Source organism: Nothobranchius furzeri, chromosome 14 (genome assembly GCF_043380555.1).
Source record: "Nothobranchius furzeri strain GRZ-AD chromosome 14, NfurGRZ-RIMD1, whole genome shotgun sequence".
NCBI classification, from domain to species: domain Eukaryota; kingdom Metazoa; phylum Chordata; class Actinopteri; order Cyprinodontiformes; family Nothobranchiidae; genus Nothobranchius; species Nothobranchius furzeri.
Window position 1 is genome coordinate 29,782,754 of NC_091754.1, and position 22,035 is coordinate 29,804,788.

Genomic DNA, 22,035 nt, shown 5'->3' on the forward strand with positions numbered 1-22,035 from the left:
CTACCGGTACTTTTCTCTCCTGTATAAATCAGCTTGCGCTACTTTTAAACTCTGGCTGCCTACGACGAGTCCACCTCCTAGAGCTGTTGTAATGATTGCAGGACATGCTATAGTGTAAAAAGGTCATACTTCTTCCTACAATCCTATTGTGAGAAGAAGAGAGAAATTAAGGAACTAAGGACTCATCCCTGAGGGATTCCTGAGATAATTTTGATGGGAGGATGACATTGCCCTGCTGAAGCATTTTCTGCAGGTAAAAACACCACCAAAAAGCTTGTTTACACCTTCAACAAAAGTGTTGAAGGCGTAAACATAAGGTTAATGTAGACATAAGCTTGGTCTAGTTGACATAAGGCTGTACACATTGATTGAGGTCACTTCTTTCAATCAGGGTAAAAAAAACATTTTACACATCTGTCTCTCAATGTAAAATTGTGCATATTTTTAGGAAAATATGACACACAATCACCCAGTGCGATAGGAGGCGATATAATGAAGTCAACGAGGCTGCTCCTCTGTTTTTGTCTAGTTTAGGTCAAAGCCGGGATCGGATTTTTTCTGGAACCGGAGTCTCTTTTCGGAATTGAGAGGGGGTTTTATGCCCTTTCCATTCAGCGGTTGCTGTGCTAGCAGAGCTCGTTTGGGTTGTGTGATGCAAACCAGCTCATAGACATCGCAGAGTGTTGGAAGTTCACACGGTCGCCAGTCCTATTTTACTGAAGAAACATTTGTCTCCGACTGCGCTTCCGCCATGTTGAGCTGATTCAAGTTGTGAGTGACTGCTGGGACCGAGGTGACAACAAGCCCCAGAAACCGGATAGATAGAGTTAGGGGGCTGTTACCGCGCCGGTGACGCAGGAAAAACACTCAGAAGCAGAGGAAAAAACGTAGGAATTGGATCTTTCTAGTAACAGAATTGTGTCCTGCAAGACTGTCACTGACAAGAGGCCACGTTTATGTAATATATACGACGACACCACCGTCGAAAGCTGGACGTAGTTCGTGAATAGAGGGGAAGTCATATCAAATTCCTGGTGAGTTGTTAGCCTACTAGTGAAGGTAGCATTACTGTATTTGGTGTTACTTGTCTTTCTCAGTTCTTGTTTTGTTTTTCTCTGTTTTTTGCATTGTCAACTTAATTAAATTTCCATTTACGGTCAGAATAGTACATGAGTTCTGTTAGCTTGCCCTGCTACAATCACTGAAGCTAACGGGTTAGCTACCTGCAAAAGGACCTGTCTACACACTGAGAGACAATTTCCTTATAACATTCCGTGTTTACAAGTTAACGGCATTTGTTATTATTCAGTATACTTTAAAATACTTCATCATAAATTTAATTAGAAAACAACACGAGTTGAAGGTTTATCAACTAACTGACCTTCGTTTTATTATTCGTTTCTTTTAGCTTAGTTATAACTTGAGGTATCAGAACACCCAGTTAAATTTCAGGAAATAGACGACACCTCTGTCACTAATAGTTACTTATTTTAGGACCGGGACATGACTGCATAACAAGTTAAAGTAGGGATTTAATTCTGTATTTTTAAGACTTATTTTTGTGTCATAACAGGATGTAGTTTATATAATTGCAATTTCTATGTTTGCTCTCAAGCTAACAGTTGGCTAGCATTACCAGTTTACATTTGCTCGTTAGCACGACCGTTCATTGCTCGTTGCAAATGGCGTTCATGGCACACAATCACCAACAACTTTGTGTAAAGTGATGTTTAATCGATAATAATCTCCGTCATGTAGCAGCTTCGCTGTGTAATTAAGCTCGTCAAATGTTTGCAGGGCGAATATAACTGTAGGCCCGAAGGAGCACTGAGGCCTGCGTTTATCAGCGCAGTGGGCTTTGGATGACAAGGCCTACTCCGCCTCACTGCTCGGCTTTCTGGGTGGATCGACCTGCAGCCGAACCCAACCATACAGCAGGCGTTCAAAACCAAAACCACCAGCTGTTGATGCTTGTTTACAATGCTACTTCCTTGTAAATGCATCTCGATTGTGTGGCGTTAAAGAAAGTTATAGACTGACAATGTATTGTTGTCCGACCGATTTAACCATCAACGAGATGTCTGTAAATAACTTGGAGGCTAGCATTTCAAAGCCGGTATTGCACCTCACTCTATGACTCAAATCTTGTGAGAATTTCATGTGTGTCGGGTTGCGTAAATTATTTATTACACGTCGCGAGATCATTTGTATGGTAGTGGAATGGAAAATATTGACTAGAAATTATACTAGTATACCTATGAGTAAATATAGTTGTTAGAATAACTTGTTTGTTATAATACAATTAACAAGACGGATTCATGCATCATATTTGATCAACAAAACAATGTTTTTGTTTTCTCTTATTTAAGCAGGACTCAGTTGATAAATTTTCCCTAGCAAATCAACTTTTCAATACAGTCATTTACTGTAGCTTGGCTTTTATGGAATAGCATGAGCATTTTCTGAGTTAAACCTATTTATTTGAAACATTGAAAAGGGGTTCAGCTATTGTCATCCTGCTTGGTGTGGTTGACAGCAGTCATGGTAGCATCAGATTTGTTGGAATTACCCTAATTAATTTGGTGTAATGAACAATATTTCTAGGAAAACATAAAACGTATAATCCTTTATAGAAAAAATTTCCATTATAGAAAAAAACATGTAGTCCATAATAGAAAAATGATTGTAGCAAATATAGATTTGTTGATTTATTTATCTAAATTTCCAATAAACCAAAAAAAGAGAAGGCATCATTTAAGGTACAGGAAAGGCCACAAATTGACAGTTGGTTGTGGCTCATAAAAACTTGCAGTAATAAAAGATTATTTCTACTTTATTTAGGGATAGACAATATATCGGCATCAATATCGGGATCGGTCGATGTTGGTCATTTTATAACATCTGTATCGGTTCGATAAATAAAACAGGGCCGATATTAACAACCAATATTTTTTCCATCTCGTTTCCATTTGTTTGCCTGTTTCAGAGGGTGAGTGGGTGATGTGTAATTGTTTAGTCATGTGAACAGTAAATAAAATCATCTCAGAACTGTAAATGTGTGTGTTGTGTGTACATAATAATGTAAATTCAGCTTTAATGATTATCATTACGTACAAAATATTCTGATTTTAGAAGAATTAATGACAGTATATCGGTATCGGCAAATATTGGTTATCGGCCAGAACAGTGATCTTAATATCGGTAGCGGCCCAGAAATTTCATATCGGTGCATTACTAACTTTATAGTTAGTGCTTTGTTCAGTTAAATTTTTCTAAACAAACACTGGACAGGTGTTTGCTGTTTTATGTTTTTGGTGACTTCCAGTTTCCATTTATTGATATCGTTAATTGATTGTTTTTAATAATGTTAGATGGCATATTGTTTTATTTTGGAATTTATTGCTAACCACAGTTTTGCATATAAAAATACAAAATACTGGTATAAAGTTCCAATTATGGCATGACATCAAAATAATAAAATGAAAAAGCTTTAAGTCTGAATTGTCAACATGCTGGGGAAGTCAAATGTGTTGTCATTTTTTTTGGACATGAGGCCAAACTGCAAATATTTGTTCAAAACTGGAGGACATGCAAGTGCAGCTTCATACACAATAACAGTTTAGAAATTGTGTTGAGTGCTCGCTGGCTTTATTAGTTAAGGCAGTGCACACTAGGTGGTGTGGAGGAAAACAGTTGTATTTCACTTGAACAAGTCAAGAACCTGAAGCAAGAATCGTAAAAATTATGAATTAACTTAAAATAATGGTGTCTACTTCACTGACTGTTTGCAAGAACTCTAAAGCTGATGCATTTTTATATTAATCAGTCGCTTAATCAAAACAGCCTCTTTATAAAACAATAATGCCAATTTTCTGCAAAGGTGAGGCGGCATCTGGGAGCCTTGGCTCGTTTATAAGTGTCCAGACCATGGTGATAATATTGCACAATTGCGTCCTTTTTACAAAAGATAACGCAGTGGTGGTAAAAGGGGTGTATGGGGGCAGTCTCTGCACTGTCAGGCTTCCCTTTAACTTGAACATAACTTGCTTTTCATTGCAGCGTGGGAGGGGGGGGGGGGGGGTTTGCACATGTTCCGCTGCTGTTTCTCACCAGTATCAGCTGATGGAGGGCTCTAGTTTCGTTGCGCCGTTCGTGTCAGCGGACACTAGTGTCGGGGAGGGGGGCGGGGCACAACGCTTAGCCTGGCGGGTGGCCAAGCAAAGCCTGGCGGGCTGCCAGGCTTATAAAGTGCTGAGGGAAACCCTGGGGAATATTCTACCCCTAAAAGAAATTTTGTCTGTTAGATTTCCCAGTGTTAGATAAGTGAGAAAAATGATTTCTTAGCTAACAAGCTCAGTCATTCTCCTGATCTGAAAAGCAGTTTATTTTTGCTTTAGCTTAGCATAAAATAATGTGAGTACAAGGAAGGTTCTAGCATAGAATGACTGTGCTTGTTGGCTACAAAATCCTTTTTCTCACTTATCTAACTCTAGGAAATCTAACAGACAAAATTTTACTTCTGTGTGGACTATCCCTTTAAGTTTGGTGTTTAATGTTTGCACAATTTTTAATGTATAGTTTAGATTTTATTTTTTACTACAATGCGGTAGTGTTCTTTACTTTGTGATTTTTTTTCTTGAAGATTCTACCTCGACCAGCCACCATTTTGCACCATTATTCTGGGTACTGTTTGATTTCCTTTATTTTAAACACTTATAAAAAATTGAATTTGTTTTTTTTTCTATTGTTATATTTTCTATAGTTCTGAAACAGTTTGAACATTGTTAATGTTTTGAGTTTGTTTTCTATTTGAAGTTCAATAAATATTAAGAAATGTATTGACTTATTTAATTTATATTGCACACAGTGAGTGTTCAGTTGTCTTGCTCAATGTGCTGCTAAAACGTGTGTGTGTGTGTTTGTATATATATATATATATATATATATATATATATATATATATATATATATCTCAGCCTTAATAATCGGCTTTAGATATCGACAATCTGCAACTAAATTCTTTAAAAATCGTCATTGGCCTTAAAAAAACCCCATATTGGTCGGCCTCTACTTTTATTTGTAGTGGTCTATAGTAGGAATGAATGCCTTGTAACTCGTACTCTAGGGAAAAAAGCTCTGGTGCAACAGTTTCAGGAACTACAAAGTAGCCACATCAGAGGAGAGCTTCAGACGCCAGGATTTGAAGTCTTATTTCCTAATATTGGGACATCTCATCTCTGGTTGGATAACAGCAATGCGACTCTACCACTGACTCAGTTTACTCTGCAGCACTGATGTTTTATCTCCACAAATAAGACAAGCATGAAGGAGTTCTGCCATGTGTTGGAGTTGCTAATGCTAACTGTTAGTTTCTACTAGCCTATATGTTCTCTGCTGTTTGCTGGATGACGCTAAAACAAGAACATTGTCAAGATGAATTTGGTGATAGTGTGTGTCGTAGATCTGTCAGGCTTTTCAAATCCTAGCAGTTCACCGTCGATTTCTTAAAAGCTAATGCGGGAAAAAGGGTTAAAAGATTATTTTCATGTTCAGCCGGTATGTCTCAGTGTGACTGATTATAATTGGAAATAATTATTAAGAAATGGTTTCAGTGTTCCTCACCTTTAAAATATTTCAGTGCAAGACAGGTGGATAGTTTACAATTATCTACAGATTAATATTGTAATATTCCGAGACCCATTGATACTTTGATCTTTTGATGTCTCTTGACAGCAAATCCCATAGACCTTTTGTTAAAAAAATAATTTCTTTAATATAAATTATTTTAAGATTCTTATGAATATAAAGCCAGTGTTAACGGGCAGCAGTGTCATACTTAATTGGCCCCAAACTTTGTGTTTTTTCATAGCACACTTTTACATTTACTGCTAAACAAAACTCAGCTGGATCACAAAACACTTTATTCTAACTAATCAGTTATGATTTGAAAAGAAAGTTTATGCAAACCATATCACCCAAATGTTTTTGTGTTAAACAACATCTTAAGTTTACAGAACCCCTGTATAGCTTCTCGTTGACCTGGTATAACTCACGGTTATGGGTGTGCAGTCATCCTGCTATGAGTGCATATTGATGACTTTACAGTTAACATCCTACTGGACTGTGATCATGTTCAGCTTGAGGTTTTGTTGTAGCATGTTTCAGAACTTTAATTGTGTTCTCAAATTACAGCAATAATGCTGATCATCAATGATAAAAGCTGTTGTAAACTACTAAAACTAAGTAAACCAGGACCTTTCTGCATTTATGGAGGCTACGTGGTCTGAGGCCTTGGTCAGCACACATTTACCTTTAAATATCAGCTATCTTGAGGGCTTTTTAGATCCCATCTTAAATATTCTTGAATGCTAACAAACTCACCATCTTCTTAGTGAAATCAATGTAACCTTAAATCACAATGTTCCTCAGCAGAGTATGGGCAAGCAGCTGATTATATATGGTTATCATGGTTGAGGATAATAAAGTCATAGTACACAATGAAACAACCTTTTCATTATTCCTGTCTTTCTTTTGCTTCTCCAGGTTATGCAATGGTCTCAGCAGCACTCCCAGACCTCCAGGTGCTTGTGTCCCTCTCTCGTGTGTTCAGGCTCTTCTCCCTCTGCTATACAGCTGAGGTGGCTGTGATTTCCCTCCTGGCCAGCGCTCCCTAAGAGGCCAAGATTGCCAAGATCTGCCCTGTGGCGAGCATGACAGCCACCACGCGTGGCTCTCCGGTGGGGGGCAATGATAGTCAGGGCCAAGGCCAGGCACCTGATGCTCAGAGCCAACCCCCGCTGCCACAGAACCATGTGAGTATCAGTTTTCTATCCAGTTTAGTTGTTTTTTGTTGGTCATCATACTATAGCAAAGCAGTGATATGGTTCATTTTTGTTCATTTTAAGTAAGTGTTACTTCTACCCATTTACACAAGATGCCAGTAAGAATTGAAAAGATGAGAAGAAGGGAGGCAGTGAATCAATGAATGAACAGGCTCTCTAGAGTGATTGTGTAAGTGTGTGTGTCATTGTGCGTGTGCACATGTAGGCCTGTGGTGGTTAAAGATGAGCTGTAGTGAGACGTGAGAGGCAAGCTGGCTATGTAGGTCAGGCAAGCAGAAGGAGTCTTCACTACACTCCCCCACATTTTACATGTCTGTTACATAGTCCTCCTATACTCAGATACCTAGCTTCTCATTCCAACTCTCATGTCATTTAATGTAGGACAAAGAGAATACACCCAAGTGTCTGAATGCATATTTATGGATTTATATCTTAATTTCTTTTGAGTGTTTCATTCCAGTACTTTTGATGTGCATAAAAACATAGCACGTTGCATAATAATTCTGATTTTAGACACTTTGGTCCTCAGTTTTCCAACTATCATTGGAGCTAGAGTTGTTGCTAGCAACATGTCACTGTTCATTTGCTTGGCATTAATTGAGCTCCACTTGAATCTAGCATTTGTTTAAAGTAGGGCTGCACAATATATCGAAAAATTATCGTCATCGCGATAACAGGACGTGCGATAGGCCCATCGCAAAGCACGTCAAAAACGGCAATAAATGTTTGGTTCTAACATTTCGATCCGTGTCATACATCAACTTTTTGTAAACCAGCTCTGTTTTTTACGTGGAAGTATTATTTGACCAATCAAATGTAGCCCTTCTGATATGCGGCCAATCAGATGGGTCCGTTCACGTAATACGCCCACCCCCTACGTAGACCCTTACCCCAAAATTCCACTATCTCCGCTCCGCCCCCGCTTTCCGCTGCCGCTCGCTTCCCTCATTCGTCATGCTGGCTCAGATTAACGAACGCACTTTGTGCTGAGGTTTCTGGAATCAGCGCTGCTTTCAAACGTAAATGTGAGTCCGCTCGGTGTCGTTAAGCAGCTGATAATAACCGGGCTGACTCCGACACATGCCAGTGAACCAACCCACTGTTGGCCCCAGGCTCCGGTTAGCTTCCAGCTAAAGGCTACAGCACTCTCCTCCCAGTCCCACCCTGCTAAAGAGGGCCTGGAAAAGTTCCCCCACACATCAAAGTGATTTTTCATTTATGAGCTTTTATAACCTTGTTCATCAGGATAGTTGATTTGCTGCTGCACATAAACTGTCAGTCAGAAGCTCTGCTAGCCGGTTATCATAGAGGAGCTAGTTCAATTTGTTAACTTGTTATCAGAATCATAGTTGCAGTTTCATCATCTGAGCTGCTTTTTAAGATCTAGGTAAACTTGTTCAATTTGGGGTTAAAAACAAACGTTTTCACAAATTTTCCATGTAGTTTTTTTTGCCAGTTCCTCTTCTGAAAGGTAGACAATTGTTTTTCTCTTTCCCTCAGAAAATCTTAATATTCTCCTAGTTTGGCCCAGCACAGATCACTTCCCAATTACAGCAACAGCCTTATATCATAACCACATAAGTGGAGAAAATGTTCAGTAGCAATGAGAGAATTTGCTGTTGCATGTAAGTGATGTTAACTATTATTTAACATTTAAACTTATTTTCAGATTTTTTTATTTCTTCAAAAAACCCTGGTAAGGGATGTTTTTCTGTATTTGGAGCATCAGAAAAAGTTTTATGTTGGAGGTGATGTTTTAAAGTCACTGAGAAACTGCATGCATGCAGTTTGTTGTTTTGCTGCTAATACAGTAGCAGGTGCAGCTGCATATTTTTGCAATAAAAATGTTATGTTGTAATGGAATTCATGCATTAGTTTTTGTTTGCTTTGAACCCAGAGCAGACGTCACACGCCAGACGACATCAACACTGCATACTTTAGTATTTGTTCATTTATCGCGATTAATATCGATATCGCAATATTAAGCACTGTTATCGAATATCGCAGGTTTTCCTAATATCGTGCAGCCCTAGTTTAAAGGTTAAATAAAAGTAACTGATTTTATAGCAGATAAGATGCACCAGAACCTGATCAGTAGGGAGGCTTCAAAGTCACTACTAAGGGATGCACCGATCAGGTTTTTCGCTGCCGATCACCGATACCAATATCAAAGAATGCTGATCACTGATACCGATCACCGATACCAATCACGTGGATTGGCCAGAAATGTTCTACAACATTATAATGAGTGCTACAAACTACATAATCTGGGAATAAAGGAAATGTAACCTAATCTAAAATGGTCTGTATTAGGTAGGGCTGGGGGTAAACGATTATTTTTAAAACGATTATTCTGACGATTATTTTATCGAATAGTCGACTATTCTAATGACTATTTAGAAAATTAATCTAATGATTATTTTTCTATTGCACAATTAACAAAAACCAGAAAATCTCAAATAAATTCCTCAAAAAAATTGATAAATTCTTACTGTAAGAGAATAAACACTACAGGCCTTCCATTTTGTATAACACTGCGTTTATTGTGTTGGTTGGTTATGTTCTGGTGACGTGTAGAACTTGGGAGTGCAGGCTGCTGCCTGAGAGGTGGTAGAAGATGGAGTGTCTCCATGCTGCTTTGTTTTGGTCACTTATGTGCGTGAGGCGAGTGGTCTTACGGGTTAAACCAAACTCAGGTGATATTTTACACTAAACCGAAAACCCACAACACTCTAAATGTAATGAAAGGGAGATCTACACCACAAAAAAGATGAACTCTAAACCAAAACGTAACAGCTTATCCCAACGCAAGAAGCTGTTAGCGAAGATGCTAACAGTAGCTTTACCAACATTAAGTTCAAGTTACCAAGTTTAAATAAACCAAAAACACCCGGCAGCAAACAGACCAGCATGGAGGAGAGACTGCTACCACCAAAACAGCTCTCCTCATGTCTGAAAGAAGCTCCTTAATGAAGGGAGAAGCGCTCCCGGTGATTTTCTACATCTGCGGTAGGCACGAAGCAGCGCATTTGACCCCGGAAGTTGTTGTCCGTTGCCGGGAGACGAAGGGGCAAAACAGGAAAATAATCTAGTAGTGGACGGACGTTGTTCCGGGTCTTCGGTATTTGGCGGAGATGTTAGTGAAGGCGGAGAAGAGGGCGAACTAGAGGAAAAACAGGCAGATTCCTCCTCTATTTACAAACTCCTGGGGATGCAACAAGTGGGCGCGGTGCGTCGACTTCCGGATCTGACGTCGACAAATTTTTAGAATCGAGCCGTCGACTTCGTCGAGGCTTCGCCGAGGCTTCGCTACAGCCCTAGTATTAGGGTTGTCACAGTGTGAAAATTTAACCTCACGGTTATTGTGACCAAAATTACCACGGTTTTCGGTATTATCGCGGTATTTTTTTAAACGTGCTACATTTTCACACAATTAAATAAACCCTGTATGTCAGGAAATATTGTCCTCAGTTTGTCTAAATTTTGCCTAAAATGTGTTATTTTGTAATTATGTTGTTTATTTGTTTACATTTTTTCCCTTTAGTCTTTAAAATACCAATATTTGCCCATAACTTCTTATTTTATGTCTGTTTGATGTCATCTTTTTAAAAATATTAGATCAGATGATACTCTGTACTCAAGTAGCCTTCTAATCAGATACTTTTTTTTTTACCCTTACTTGAGTAATAAACCCTATATCAGGAAAATATCATCCTCGGTTTGTGTCCTTCCAGTGAGCTTTGCAGATGTGGGAAAATGTCATCAGGCAGTAATCATTGTTAAATTCATAATTATTCTCGGAGAGAGACCAACTCTTATCTGCCCCTGGGAGCCCCGTAATGCATAGCGTCATTTCAACATGGGGGTGTCCGCGACACGGTTTATATGCAGGTAGCGGCGCTGCGGCTGCTTTATATAGCGACTCGTTGCTTTCTCCCTCAACCCAAATCCTCGGATCACGCATTTTAGCTAAAACGCTAACGTTAGCTTGCCTTGCGTTGACTGTAGAGTTGCGGGTGATGGTCACGCAGATGTGTCATGAGATTTGAAGCATTGCTGCCTTTCACAGACACGATTTCTGCACGTGCCGCAAACAGGATAGCTGTCTTCTATCTACTGTCCCTCGGCATTCTTCAAATATCCAAAAGATGCCCGTACTTCCGACTTTGTCTTCTTTGAGGGATAAAAAATGTCTTCCTGAGCGCTGCTGTCTCCTCCTTTGACCATTATTTCAGCTTTAGCTTCAAGAAAGTTTTGGTTGTAAACAAAGCGCGCATGTGCCTCTGGCAACTTCAGCAGATGATACGGTGGCTGGTAAGGGTCACTGCGCCTACACCGCAGCCACGGTAATCCACCGAGATAATATAGTTTTTTAAAAAACAAGACGGTTATTATTATTGTCAACTTTTTTTACCGGGGTTTACCGCTACACCGGTTACCGTGACAACCTTACCTGATTGGTCTGCTTTGATGCATTTTGAAAACTCAGATCAAAACCGATAGGGGCGCTATCGGCCGGTTGGGATCAAATGCCGATCCATCGGTGCATCCCTACTGGACAATATAGAAAAAAGCATATCAATAAAAAAAATCATTCATCATCCATCCATCCATCCATTTTTGTCTGCTTATCCGCAAAAAAATCATATTGATTGATATCAATAATTATAAAGAAATGTAGAAAATATATTTTAAGTGCAGCCCTGGCCATTTGTGTCATTACTTTATGATAAAACAAGTTGGTTGTCAGACTTTGTTTTTAATCGATTCTCTGCAAAAAATTTCAACCAATCATTGACTTCTTCGTCAGATATGTAAAAACCAAAATATCGCTTTGCTGGTGAACCACTGTAACCTTTTTACTTGATGATTTCCTCCACCTGTCCTTGCTGTCCGTTTTGGTTTGAGAGTAGGGCTTGGTGGCAGAGCGTGCCTTGGTCTGTATTTTTGATTGGATGGAATTAAGTATTGACTCTGGTATTAAGCTACTCGATAGGCTCTAATAGAGAAAAGAAAGAAAACATTTAATTGAAGTGTTTATTGAACCATTGTTTTCTGTCGCGCCATTCGTATATCGATCGATATATGTCGTTATTGAATTATTGTCCAGCCCTACTACTAACGCCCTAAGTTGTTGCCATTGTTAGCTACTCTCAGGGTAGTGTTAGCTGCAGCTGTGTTGGAACAATGTGCGTTTTAGTCTGGGGCTTGAAGCTTTAAGCCAAAAACCTCTTGGCATTTCAGTTGTTGAGCTAAGAGCTTATATAAGATCCTGGACCTTTGCCCTTAAACTTAGCTACAATTTATGGATCTTTTTAAACAATTCACAAGACACTATGAAAAAGTCCTTGTCTGTGCAGAGGATGTACCAGAAAGTGTGAATGACTGGTGAGAATATGGTTGTGACTGAGACATTTTAAAAGAAAAACAGTAGTATTTGCTTTAAGTTTTGCAAATTTCATGTTTCTGTGTTCCATACAGTGACATGCAGCTGTTGTAGTGCCATTGCTGTTGTGTTGCAGTATTGCTTTTATTAGCAAACACACTTATTTAGGAGGACGGCAGACATGTGCTGGTAAAAATGTAGCTGCTCCTCTATATTTCATCATAAATTGCCCTTGCCAAAATAACCAAAGTCCATTCTGGTGTTTATGGTTCATTTAGCAGCTTATTAACATGACAGAAGTTTAATGCACAAATGAAAAAAATAGAAAAATTCTGTAATCAATTCAACCCTGCTGCTGTCCGCTAAAGAGCCCCTGTTAGGAAACTGGACTCCTGAGTTTAATTGGCAAATGGCACTCAGATGTAGCCCCTCAGCCCATAAGTCTTTTGTTCTTCGTCAGATTTGATTTTTAAACATCTTTCAGTTCAAACAGGTAGATTCAGATTTTCTTCACTTGCTGCAAGTCAACAAAGATATGTTGTTGTGAATTAGCCACTTAGCTTTAGTGTATATTTACTTCCTGGGGGGGGGGGGGGGGGGGGGGCAGTTTAAAGTGTTTCATTGGCCAGTTGGAAAGTTTTCAGTCCTGCATGATCCCCTGCTTAGAACGTGTAAGGCTAAATGTGCGTGACTATTATTAACAACAAATACAAACTCTTAGGCTTGGTTTATGCTTGACACATTTACTTTCGGCTTGGTGATGTGGCTCGCGGATGGAACGCGCTTCACAACTTACAGCGTTTATGGTTCATGCGGCTTGTCTCTGCGGTGAGCCAATATTCTCCCAAACTGAACGGGGCAGCATGGAGCTCTACGGCTTGCATCCAACACTACACCACAGTAGAAGTAAAAATTACTGTTGTTTACAACATGGCATTCCAGCATTTTTTAACAGCATCCTCGTCTTTTCCGACAGTGTGAGCTATTTCTCTCCAAGAATTATTAACAACATGTTGATCACGGCGATCTTTGAGAGCTGAATCATACAAATGTCTGTATTTATGAACCTCTGCTATACTAGTTCTTGCTGGTCCGCCATATTTTTCCGCGTCCGACTGTCCACATGGTTAGAAAATTTCCTAGGTGCGCGGTGCGGAAATTTTGGGCCGTGCGGAGACGCGGTGGAGGGGCGTGGTTGTTAAAATGACGCAATTTTGCTGCGCGGAGCCGTGCGAACCTCGCGGACGTGTCAAGCATAAACCAAGCTTTAGTCTGCTCTCACAGGAATCTGGTTTTCTGTGTTGTTTAATCACTTTCTTCAATAACTCCAGTCCATAGTTTGACTAATTGCCTTATCCCCCCCCAGACATCATCTCCTAACTCATCTAATGAGAACTCTCCAGTGAGCCCCCCAGATGAGCAGAGCCAGGGGGATGCCCCCCCTCAGCTGGAAGAGGAAGAGCCTGCTTTTCCTCACACTGACCTTGCCAAGCTTGATGACATGATCAACAGGTATTTACTTGCTTTCTGACTTACAAGCTGCTTTTAGAGTCATACCTGAGCCATTGTACCTTTCTACAGTAATGATTAAATATTAAAACCTCCCAGACACTCTGGTTACCCTCTCTTATTTTCCTCTGAGCTCTTCTTTATGCCTTTTATATTATCATGAATCTACAGGTTTCACTGTAAGCACACATTTGAGTTGTTCTAGGCTGAGGAAATTGATAACTTCATGAATCTACCTGTTTTTAATTTCAAGAATTGTATGTAGATTAAACATTTCTACACATATACACTGAGTCTTTCACATTGCTCAGAGTTAAAATGATCATCAGTGATGCATCTTGTAGAAATTTGGCTAAACGCAATTAAAGCAATAAATGTACTTTTTCATTTGTATGCTGGTGTTTTTACTGATTCACTCTTTTTGATGCTCTAGGCCTCGGTGGGTTGTTCCAGTTTTGCCAAAAGGAGAGCTAGAAGTCCTCTTGGAAGCTGCTATAGACCTGAGTAAAAAAGGCAAGAAAGCTTTGTTTTTCAGTCAGTTTACTTTGGCATTTACCTTTAACGGTCTGTAGCTTATTTATTTATGTATTTATATTTAAATTGATAGCACCTTTTGCATTTTAAATTACTCTGTGTTTATATATATATATATATATATATATATATATATATATATATATATATATAAAATGTGTGTGTGTGTGTGTGTGTGTGTGTAAAATGACCAAACTTTTCAAAATGAGGGCCACAAGTCAAATGTCCTCACGGGTGACGAGATGTGATTTTTTTTCCCTAAGCAACTTGATGAACTTAATTTTGTGAGGCTTTTTCAAAGTGCTTGTTTGTCATTGAGTGGATCTTTTTTCTTGCAGGACTGGATGTAAAATGTGAGGCATGCCAGAGGTTTTTCCGGGATGGTTTAACAATTTCTTTCACAAAAATCCTGACGGATGAGGCAGTCAGTGGCTGGAAGTTTGAAATACATGTGAGTTCTTATCCAAGACTTGTTCTTAGGATGTTTGTTGAAATGAAGGAATCACTAAAAAAGAGTCTATATCATGTTCAGAATTAGAGATGCACCGATATGTAATTTTTGGGCCGATATCCGATGTTAATATCACTCTTATGGCCAATAACCGATATTTGCAGATATCGATATACTGATATTATTTTAAAATCCCCAGATTTGATATAGAATGAAAATGATTAAAGCTGAATTTACATTATGTGCACACACCACACACATTTACACTTCTGAGATGATTACAATCACTGTCACATGACTAAACAAATACACATCACCCCCCGCACCCTCTGAAACAGATATAAACAAATGAATACAAGATGGAGAAAATATCGGTTGTTAATATCGGCCCAGTTTTATTTATTGGACCGATACAGGTATGTAAAAAAAAATGACTAACATTGGCCGATACCGAAATTGATACCGATATATCGAGCATCCCTATTCTGAAAAAAATCAGGGTATCTGCGGAGTCTTGAAAAGTATTAAAAGGTGATAAATCAATTTTGGAAAAATTAAGACCCTTAAAGTATTAAGTCTTATCACGGCTTTATAAATTCTTAAATTTAGAGATTTTTTTCTGAATTAGATAGCCAACAGTTTGTTTTATTTTTTAATGAACGCAGGGAGCATAAAAAGATTTAAAAAAATACAACGCTGTTGTGGGTGCGTTAGTAATTTTTCTCTCAGAGCACCAGGGCAGATGGGGTGGAAGCTCAAAATTGCAAGGAACGCTCTGGTGTTCCTGGTGCATATTACGAACGCACCTAAATGTTAAGACGGAAGAGAATGTTGGTGAACGTGAACGTACAACGAGAATGGGAAAGTGCAAGTTTGCAGCATCCTGGCTGGATATCCCGGATTTCAAAGAATGGCTGCAGCCAGTCGAGGGGAACGTGAGGGAGGCATACTGTACGATATGCAAGAAGAAAATAAGTTTTGTGTCAATGGGCATCAACTCCTTAAAGTCGCACATGTGTTGTGCTAGCCACAAGGCTGCTGCTAGCCGCCGAGAGCGGCAGATGTCCATCGCTAGCTTCTGTAGAAGTTGGGTTGAACCACCACAACATAGTCCCAACGTCGCGCCACCATCGACAGTCGCACCTAAAGCCACAGCTACAAGAGTGGCTCTGGGCAGCACAGCAACGCTGCATGCTGAGGTGTTATGGTGTCGCCACACAGCGGAAAAACACCATTCCCTGAACTCAAATGAAAACTAAATTGATTTATTAAAGTCTTAAATTTGGTGAGTATTGACGTGATTTTAAAATACGTTCGTCTCATACTTGCAAACTTGATGCTTTTCAGCAAAAATTGCCGTTAATGAAACCAAATGCGTTCACGTGAATCAAAGAGTTCCCAAAGGGGGGTTTGAGTTCAAGTGTTGGTCAGAAACCGCTTTCCCAGTAATTAGACAGGTCCATCCTAACCCTAACCTAAAGAAGATTCTAACAGACAAGGTGCTGCGGTTGTTGTTTCAGGTGCATACAGGCTCAACCCTTTGGGCACGTCTTCCCTACATGTTATATAAGAGATTTGAAATCAAGAAGAAAAACTTGCAACACAGTATGAATATGTTCTTAATGAAATGTTATTAGTGGAAAATAAACATAAATAGATCTAAAGATGTTACTGGTACTTTTACTATCATTCTGTTGTGTAAAGTCAGCACAAATATTCAGTGAAAACTTAAAAAAGCTGCCTAAACCTTCATTATTTTATAGTGGGCCTGTCTATATTTATAAAGTCAGTTGATGGTTTAAAGTAACTGTAGCTAAAGTTACTCAGAGCCACTGTAGAAGGTCCAGCCTGAGTTAAGCTGTGGTAACTGGAGAGGAACTGAGAAACGGCATTAAACCTTTTGCTGTTTGCATGTTCAAGTTTAAGTCAAATAGAATATATAAGACATCAATTATATAATAATTGTATGTATATTTAACTGTCATGTTCTAGATAAAAGGCAGAATAGATAAAAAAAAAGAAACATTTTAACTTTATCTGGTTACACTGAAGCTTCACGTCCCACAGTGAGCAGTCTCTGTCCCACATTTGGTGAGTTGGGATCTGGTAATCCTACTTAAGAATGATTACAGTAATTTGGAATATTTTCAGATGTTTTTATGTTTGGTGTTTTGTGAATTAGTTTCATAATTAGTTAATTATTGTATGATGATCCCTAATCATTATCTGATTAGTTATTTCAGTTTATTATATTTAGCTCTCTTGAACAGTAGGACTGGTAGAAAATAACTTGCATTTAACAAAAACATTTTTTTAATGTTCTCAATAAAATAAAAGTATATAAATGTCAGAGGTCACTACAAAACCCACTGTAGAATCGATGCACATCTGCAGCACGTGAGGACCTTGTTTGGGGGAATTATTTTAGTTGTCACTTTTTTCTCAGCCTCGGAGTTCGTGGCTTTGAAAAATAGATGCATTTAAACAAAAAAAATGTTTTTTCTTCTATGCGCGCAGTTTGCATTTTAGTACCACATGGCTTTACGTATTATTGCTACAGCCTCGCTGTCCCGGATGTGACGTAACCCAACATGAAGTGGAAAACGAAGCGATGCAGTATTTAAAAACAATATATGAGTGTTTAACAATTAGTTCTTTGCGATAGTCTTAATTTTATTTTTACAAGGTCTTAAAAGGTCTTGAAAAAGTCTTAAATTAAATTTTGAGATTCCTGCATATACCCTGAAAATTCTAGTTTTAAGACTAATGGCAATGCAGCAGATATTAATAAATTGTCATTTGAACAGTTATGATTTCCATAATATAACGATGATGATAATAAGCATAATGGTTTATTAAACAGATCATACGTCATTGCTTCAGGGTAGCCAAAGATGTTATAAAAGCTCAACAAAGATCTATGTTCTGTGCTGTAATTAGGCATGACTAATAATATTCATTTTATGGAAATTGACCTTGAAATTTAGTTTGTTGGGTGGTAGTTTAAGAGCAAAACTAAGCAGGGAAAGTTGGCAATAATCAGACTTTTTTAGAACAGGTGAGTCTGGCTTGTTTTCTACTAGGATTGTTTTTTGGAACGGTTTCACTATAAACAAGGGTCTGACTGGTTTGGTGGAGGGGTTTCATTAGAGAAAGCTATGGGTCATTTCTTTTACTCCAAACAATGTTGACTTGTGTTTTAAAATCATACATATCAATCACTGCTGTTATGTACACACTTCTTGCAGCTTTATAAGCACTTTTGTGACCGAAGTCTGCGAAAGCTTTATGGGTCTTCTGTGATGCGTCGGTCCCATATTGATTACATATATCTGGTTTCTTTACATGTGAAGTAATCAGCAGCCACAACACTCCAGTGACTGGAATTTATGCCATTGGCAGCTTTTGTTTTGTGGAAATGGGATGTTAACATTTGATGTTTTGATCAAGTGAGGTACAGAGTCAAATCAACAAAATATATGAGGATAATCGGAGGCTTGTTTATTTAACGAGTCTCAGTCCGCTGGAATAAAAAACGGTTGAAGGACTTTTTGAAAAAGGACTATCATTTTTGAGACGGAAGACGATAATAACCAGTGAAGGAAAAAAAGTCAGAATTCTGACTTTTTTCTGATATGAAAATTGGAAATCTTTTTCTCCTCTCCTATTAATCTGTTATAAGAGATTTGATGTATTTTAAATCTTTTTCATTTCTGTTGTGTTTTAAAGTCAAGAAACTAAAACATTTTGAATAGTATTTATTTTTTCTATGGGATGTTGGTATCATCGACATATATACTGGACAATTCGTTTCCATAGGCTCCAATTATAAGTTTTTGTGCCAAAATGGGAGGTGGCCACCACCACCATTTTGACCATGTCACAGGTTCCATCAAGCCCAGACAATTCCAAAACAGGGAAAAGTGGAGCTGACCCAAGCTAACCCAAAGCTAACTCGGAGGTGGGAGCTAAGCTAACAGAGGTAGCCACCTAGCTACAACCGGAGTTAACTGTGCACAACACCAGAGCTTCTGAGTCAGAGATACACCGGGCTGACCGCTGGGTAAAACCGGGTAGAACACAGAGGTCTCCCGAGAGCTCCACAAGCCGACAGCCACGCAGCAGACAGGCGCCGCTGCGATCAGAGATGCGCCGAGCTGCTGCTGAGGGGAGGGGACCATACTAATAGTCGGAATCCAGCTCCAACATGTTATATTTCAACCCATTTTCTAAAATGCAGCGTTACGTTAAATGCACTGGGTTTTACCCTATTACATTTAAATTTCATGGTTAAACGGTACATGTTAAAATCTATACTCAGCTAGTGCAAGAGCGGCAGTGACCTAAAATCATCGACATGAATACATAAATATAATTTTACTTACCGAAAAAAATGAAGCGGAGACTCCTTGGACGCTCTATTAGTGCAATTAATACCACAGCAAGTCATTTTGTCCAACAATTGCACAAATAATATCCAAAAAGAACACACAAACGCTACAACTAGTGGTCTAAGTTGAGAGACTGAAAATGGTGGAACAGGCGAGACCGAGGCTCAGACTGAGGCCTTTCCCCGGAGCTAGCTCTGCGGTTACGTGGATCTGATGCACAATAATTATTCAGAATTTTAGGCTTTTAATATACTTAAACAGAAGAGTGACAAAAATTCACCCCCCTCAGAATTGTCATGAGTGTAAACTAGATCTATTAAACCTAAAACATGTTTTGGAACCAGGCTGTAAACATGTTTATTTCTGCTGTAAAATTGGTGTTTTTAATGAGGATTTGCTCGCTTCTGACACCAGCCCCCAGTGGATGAGAGTGGAACTGCTATTTTTTCCACTTCCGTGTTCACTTTATTTTCAGACCTGATTTATGGAGGCTTGGTTGATATTTCCAAAAATTGGTGTAAAATCAAATGGATCTAAAATATTACTGGTTCTTTTAATGTCATTCTGCTGTGGAAATGCTATACAACTATTTTATGAGAAAAAACTTAAAAGCTGCTTTAACAAGCATTTTATCATATTTATAACAAAAAAATTAGCTTTAAAAATTGTTTAGCCAAGGTCATTCAAAGCCATTGTGAAAGTTCTTGAGTGCCGCATGTTGCAAACCCCTTGTTTAATGTGTATAAACAGTCCATTAAAAACATGCTTCATAGCAAAAAACCTACTGAAAGTGTTATTGTGAAGACTTTGAATTTTAACTTGACAAAAAGCTGAAAAATGCGCTGTCGCATCAGCCTAATGGCTTGTTTTTATGTTTGTAGCCATTTGCATATTTTGGATCATAACAAGTTTGCAACCTACATTAAATCTTCTTGGGCTGTTAAACATACATTTGGAAGAAGGTGACGAATAGACTGAGAAGAAAACTTAAATAAGTTATCAGCTTGTCTAAGGCTACTTTCATACTTCTGGTGAGTTGCTGCAGGGCAACATACCTGTTCACATTGGAGTCCTATGTTGGTTGCATTTAACTTATAATGTGGACAATCACTCATAAAGAAATTTGGAATTGGGCATTAAGACCTGCAGTGTGAACATTGCCTAATTAACTGTTGTCATGCGTTTTAATTTTATTCTGCATTCATTTTCCTTAAACTAATTATTCAAATGTGTCCATCACAAATCAACATCTGGACAAAAACTGGATGAATCTAAAAATTTTACAAATTTATCACTGTACAAAACTACTTGTTCCCCTGTCTTCTGTGGCTGCATTCCACCAGCAGTTTACATCACCACAGCAGTTTAAAGCGTAATGCAAAAAGGAATTTGCAGTAACTATGAGAATTATGTGATTGTTAAGACTAGCCTTCTCTTTGTGTAGTTTAATATATCATTCACCCTTGTTTTGTTTCACAGAGGTGCATCATTAATAACACACATCGGTTGATTGAGCTGTGTGTGGCGAAGCTCTCTCAGGACTGGTTCCCATTACTGGAGCTACTGGCGATGGCCACCAACCCCCACTGCAAGTTCCACATCTACAATGGCACACGGCCCTCTGAGACCGTCCCTGCAGGAGCACAGCTAGCTGATGACGAGCTCTTTGCTCGTCCACCAGACCCAAGATCTCCTAAAGTGAGTTACTGTCAGTCACTGTCGCAGCACCGTGGTCCACAAGGCGACACCTCTTTTTGGCGCATTTTTCAAACAAGCGTTGTTGTAGGGGGGACTTGCTTGTTAACATTAATTGCCTCAGTGGTGGCTGTTAAAATGAACTTGTGCAACTTTATAAAACTTTTCAATGGTGATTTGTTTCTTGTCTTCATAGGGCTGGTTGGTTGACTTAATAAACAAATTTGGCACGCTAAACGGGTTTCAAATTTTGCACGACCGCTTCATGAGCGGCCAAGCACTGAACGTCCAGATCATCGCTGCACTTATCAAGTAAGATGAATGAAAGTGACTACAATCCACAGCATGTCCTTGAGTGGTCCAACATAATGGCCATTTTTAGGTGTTTTTTTTTTTCTTTAAACTCAGTTGTTGTACTGTGTGTTGCAGACCTTTTGGCCAGTGTTATGAGTTTCTCACATTGCACACAGTCAAGAAGTACTTCCTTCCAGTCATTGAGATGGTCCCCCAGTTCCTAGAGAATCTCACAGATGATGAGCTAAAGAAAGAGGCCAAGAATGAAGCCAAAAATGATGCACTGTCCATGATAATCAAGTCTTTAAAGAACCTGGCTTCCCGTGTACCAGGGCAGGAGGAGACTGTGAAGAATTTAGAAATTTTTAGGTTAAAAATGATTCTTAGGTGAGTGCTTTTAAATTTGTCATTAAGATTTGCAGTGCCTTACTTTTGTACGTTGATAAACTAACTAAATGTTTTCCATTACCAGGTTATTACAAATTTCTTCTTTTAATGGCAAGATGAATGCACTAAATGAAGTTAACAAAGTGATCTCCAGTGTGTCCTACTACACCCACCGGCATAACCCAGAGGAAGAAGAATGGCTCACTGCTGAGCGCATGGCGGTAACCACACTTCTTAATGTTTGTGTTTTAATTTAAAGAGTTCTTTGTAAAACAGTTTCTCATTAGCTTTGCTTTTATCCTGTCCTAGGAGTGGATACAGCAGAACCACATCCTGTCCATTGTGCTGAGGGACAGTTTGCATCAGCCGCAGTATGTTGAGAAACTGGAAAAGATCCTTCGATTTGTTATAAAAGAGAAGGCCCTCACCATGCAAGATTTGGACAACATCTGGGCTGCTCAGGTGCTCTGCTATTAACCACATTCTAGAAAATATATGAAGTGGTATGGCCCATATTCTTTTTAAATCTAGGCAAGTTAGAAAAGT

At 38.9% G+C, this 22,035-nt stretch overlaps 1 protein-coding gene across 10 annotated transcripts in view; it reads left to right on the plus strand.

Moving 5' to 3' along the window:
- The first annotated feature begins 800 nt into the window (after positions 1-800).
- Positions 801-22,035, plus strand: part of usp9 (ubiquitin specific peptidase 9) — a 46,177-nt gene continuing 24,942 nt past the window's right edge. For all 10 annotated transcript variants that reach the window (XM_015965956.3, XM_015965959.3, XM_015965958.3 and 7 more), the window contains exons 1-10: positions 801-1,034; positions 6,544-6,812; positions 13,595-13,740; positions 14,171-14,250; positions 14,610-14,722; positions 20,593-20,811; positions 21,005-21,120; positions 21,238-21,489; positions 21,575-21,710; positions 21,799-21,951. In XM_015965956.3, coding sequence (XP_015821442.1) covers positions 6,711-6,812; positions 13,595-13,740; positions 14,171-14,250; positions 14,610-14,722; positions 20,593-20,811; positions 21,005-21,120; positions 21,238-21,489; positions 21,575-21,710; positions 21,799-21,951 — 1,317 coding nt within the window. In that variant the 5' untranslated portion in view covers positions 801-1,034; positions 6,544-6,710. The remainder of the gene's footprint in view (positions 1,035-6,543; positions 6,813-13,594; positions 13,741-14,170; positions 14,251-14,609; positions 14,723-20,592; positions 20,812-21,004; positions 21,121-21,237; positions 21,490-21,574; positions 21,711-21,798; positions 21,952-22,035) is intronic.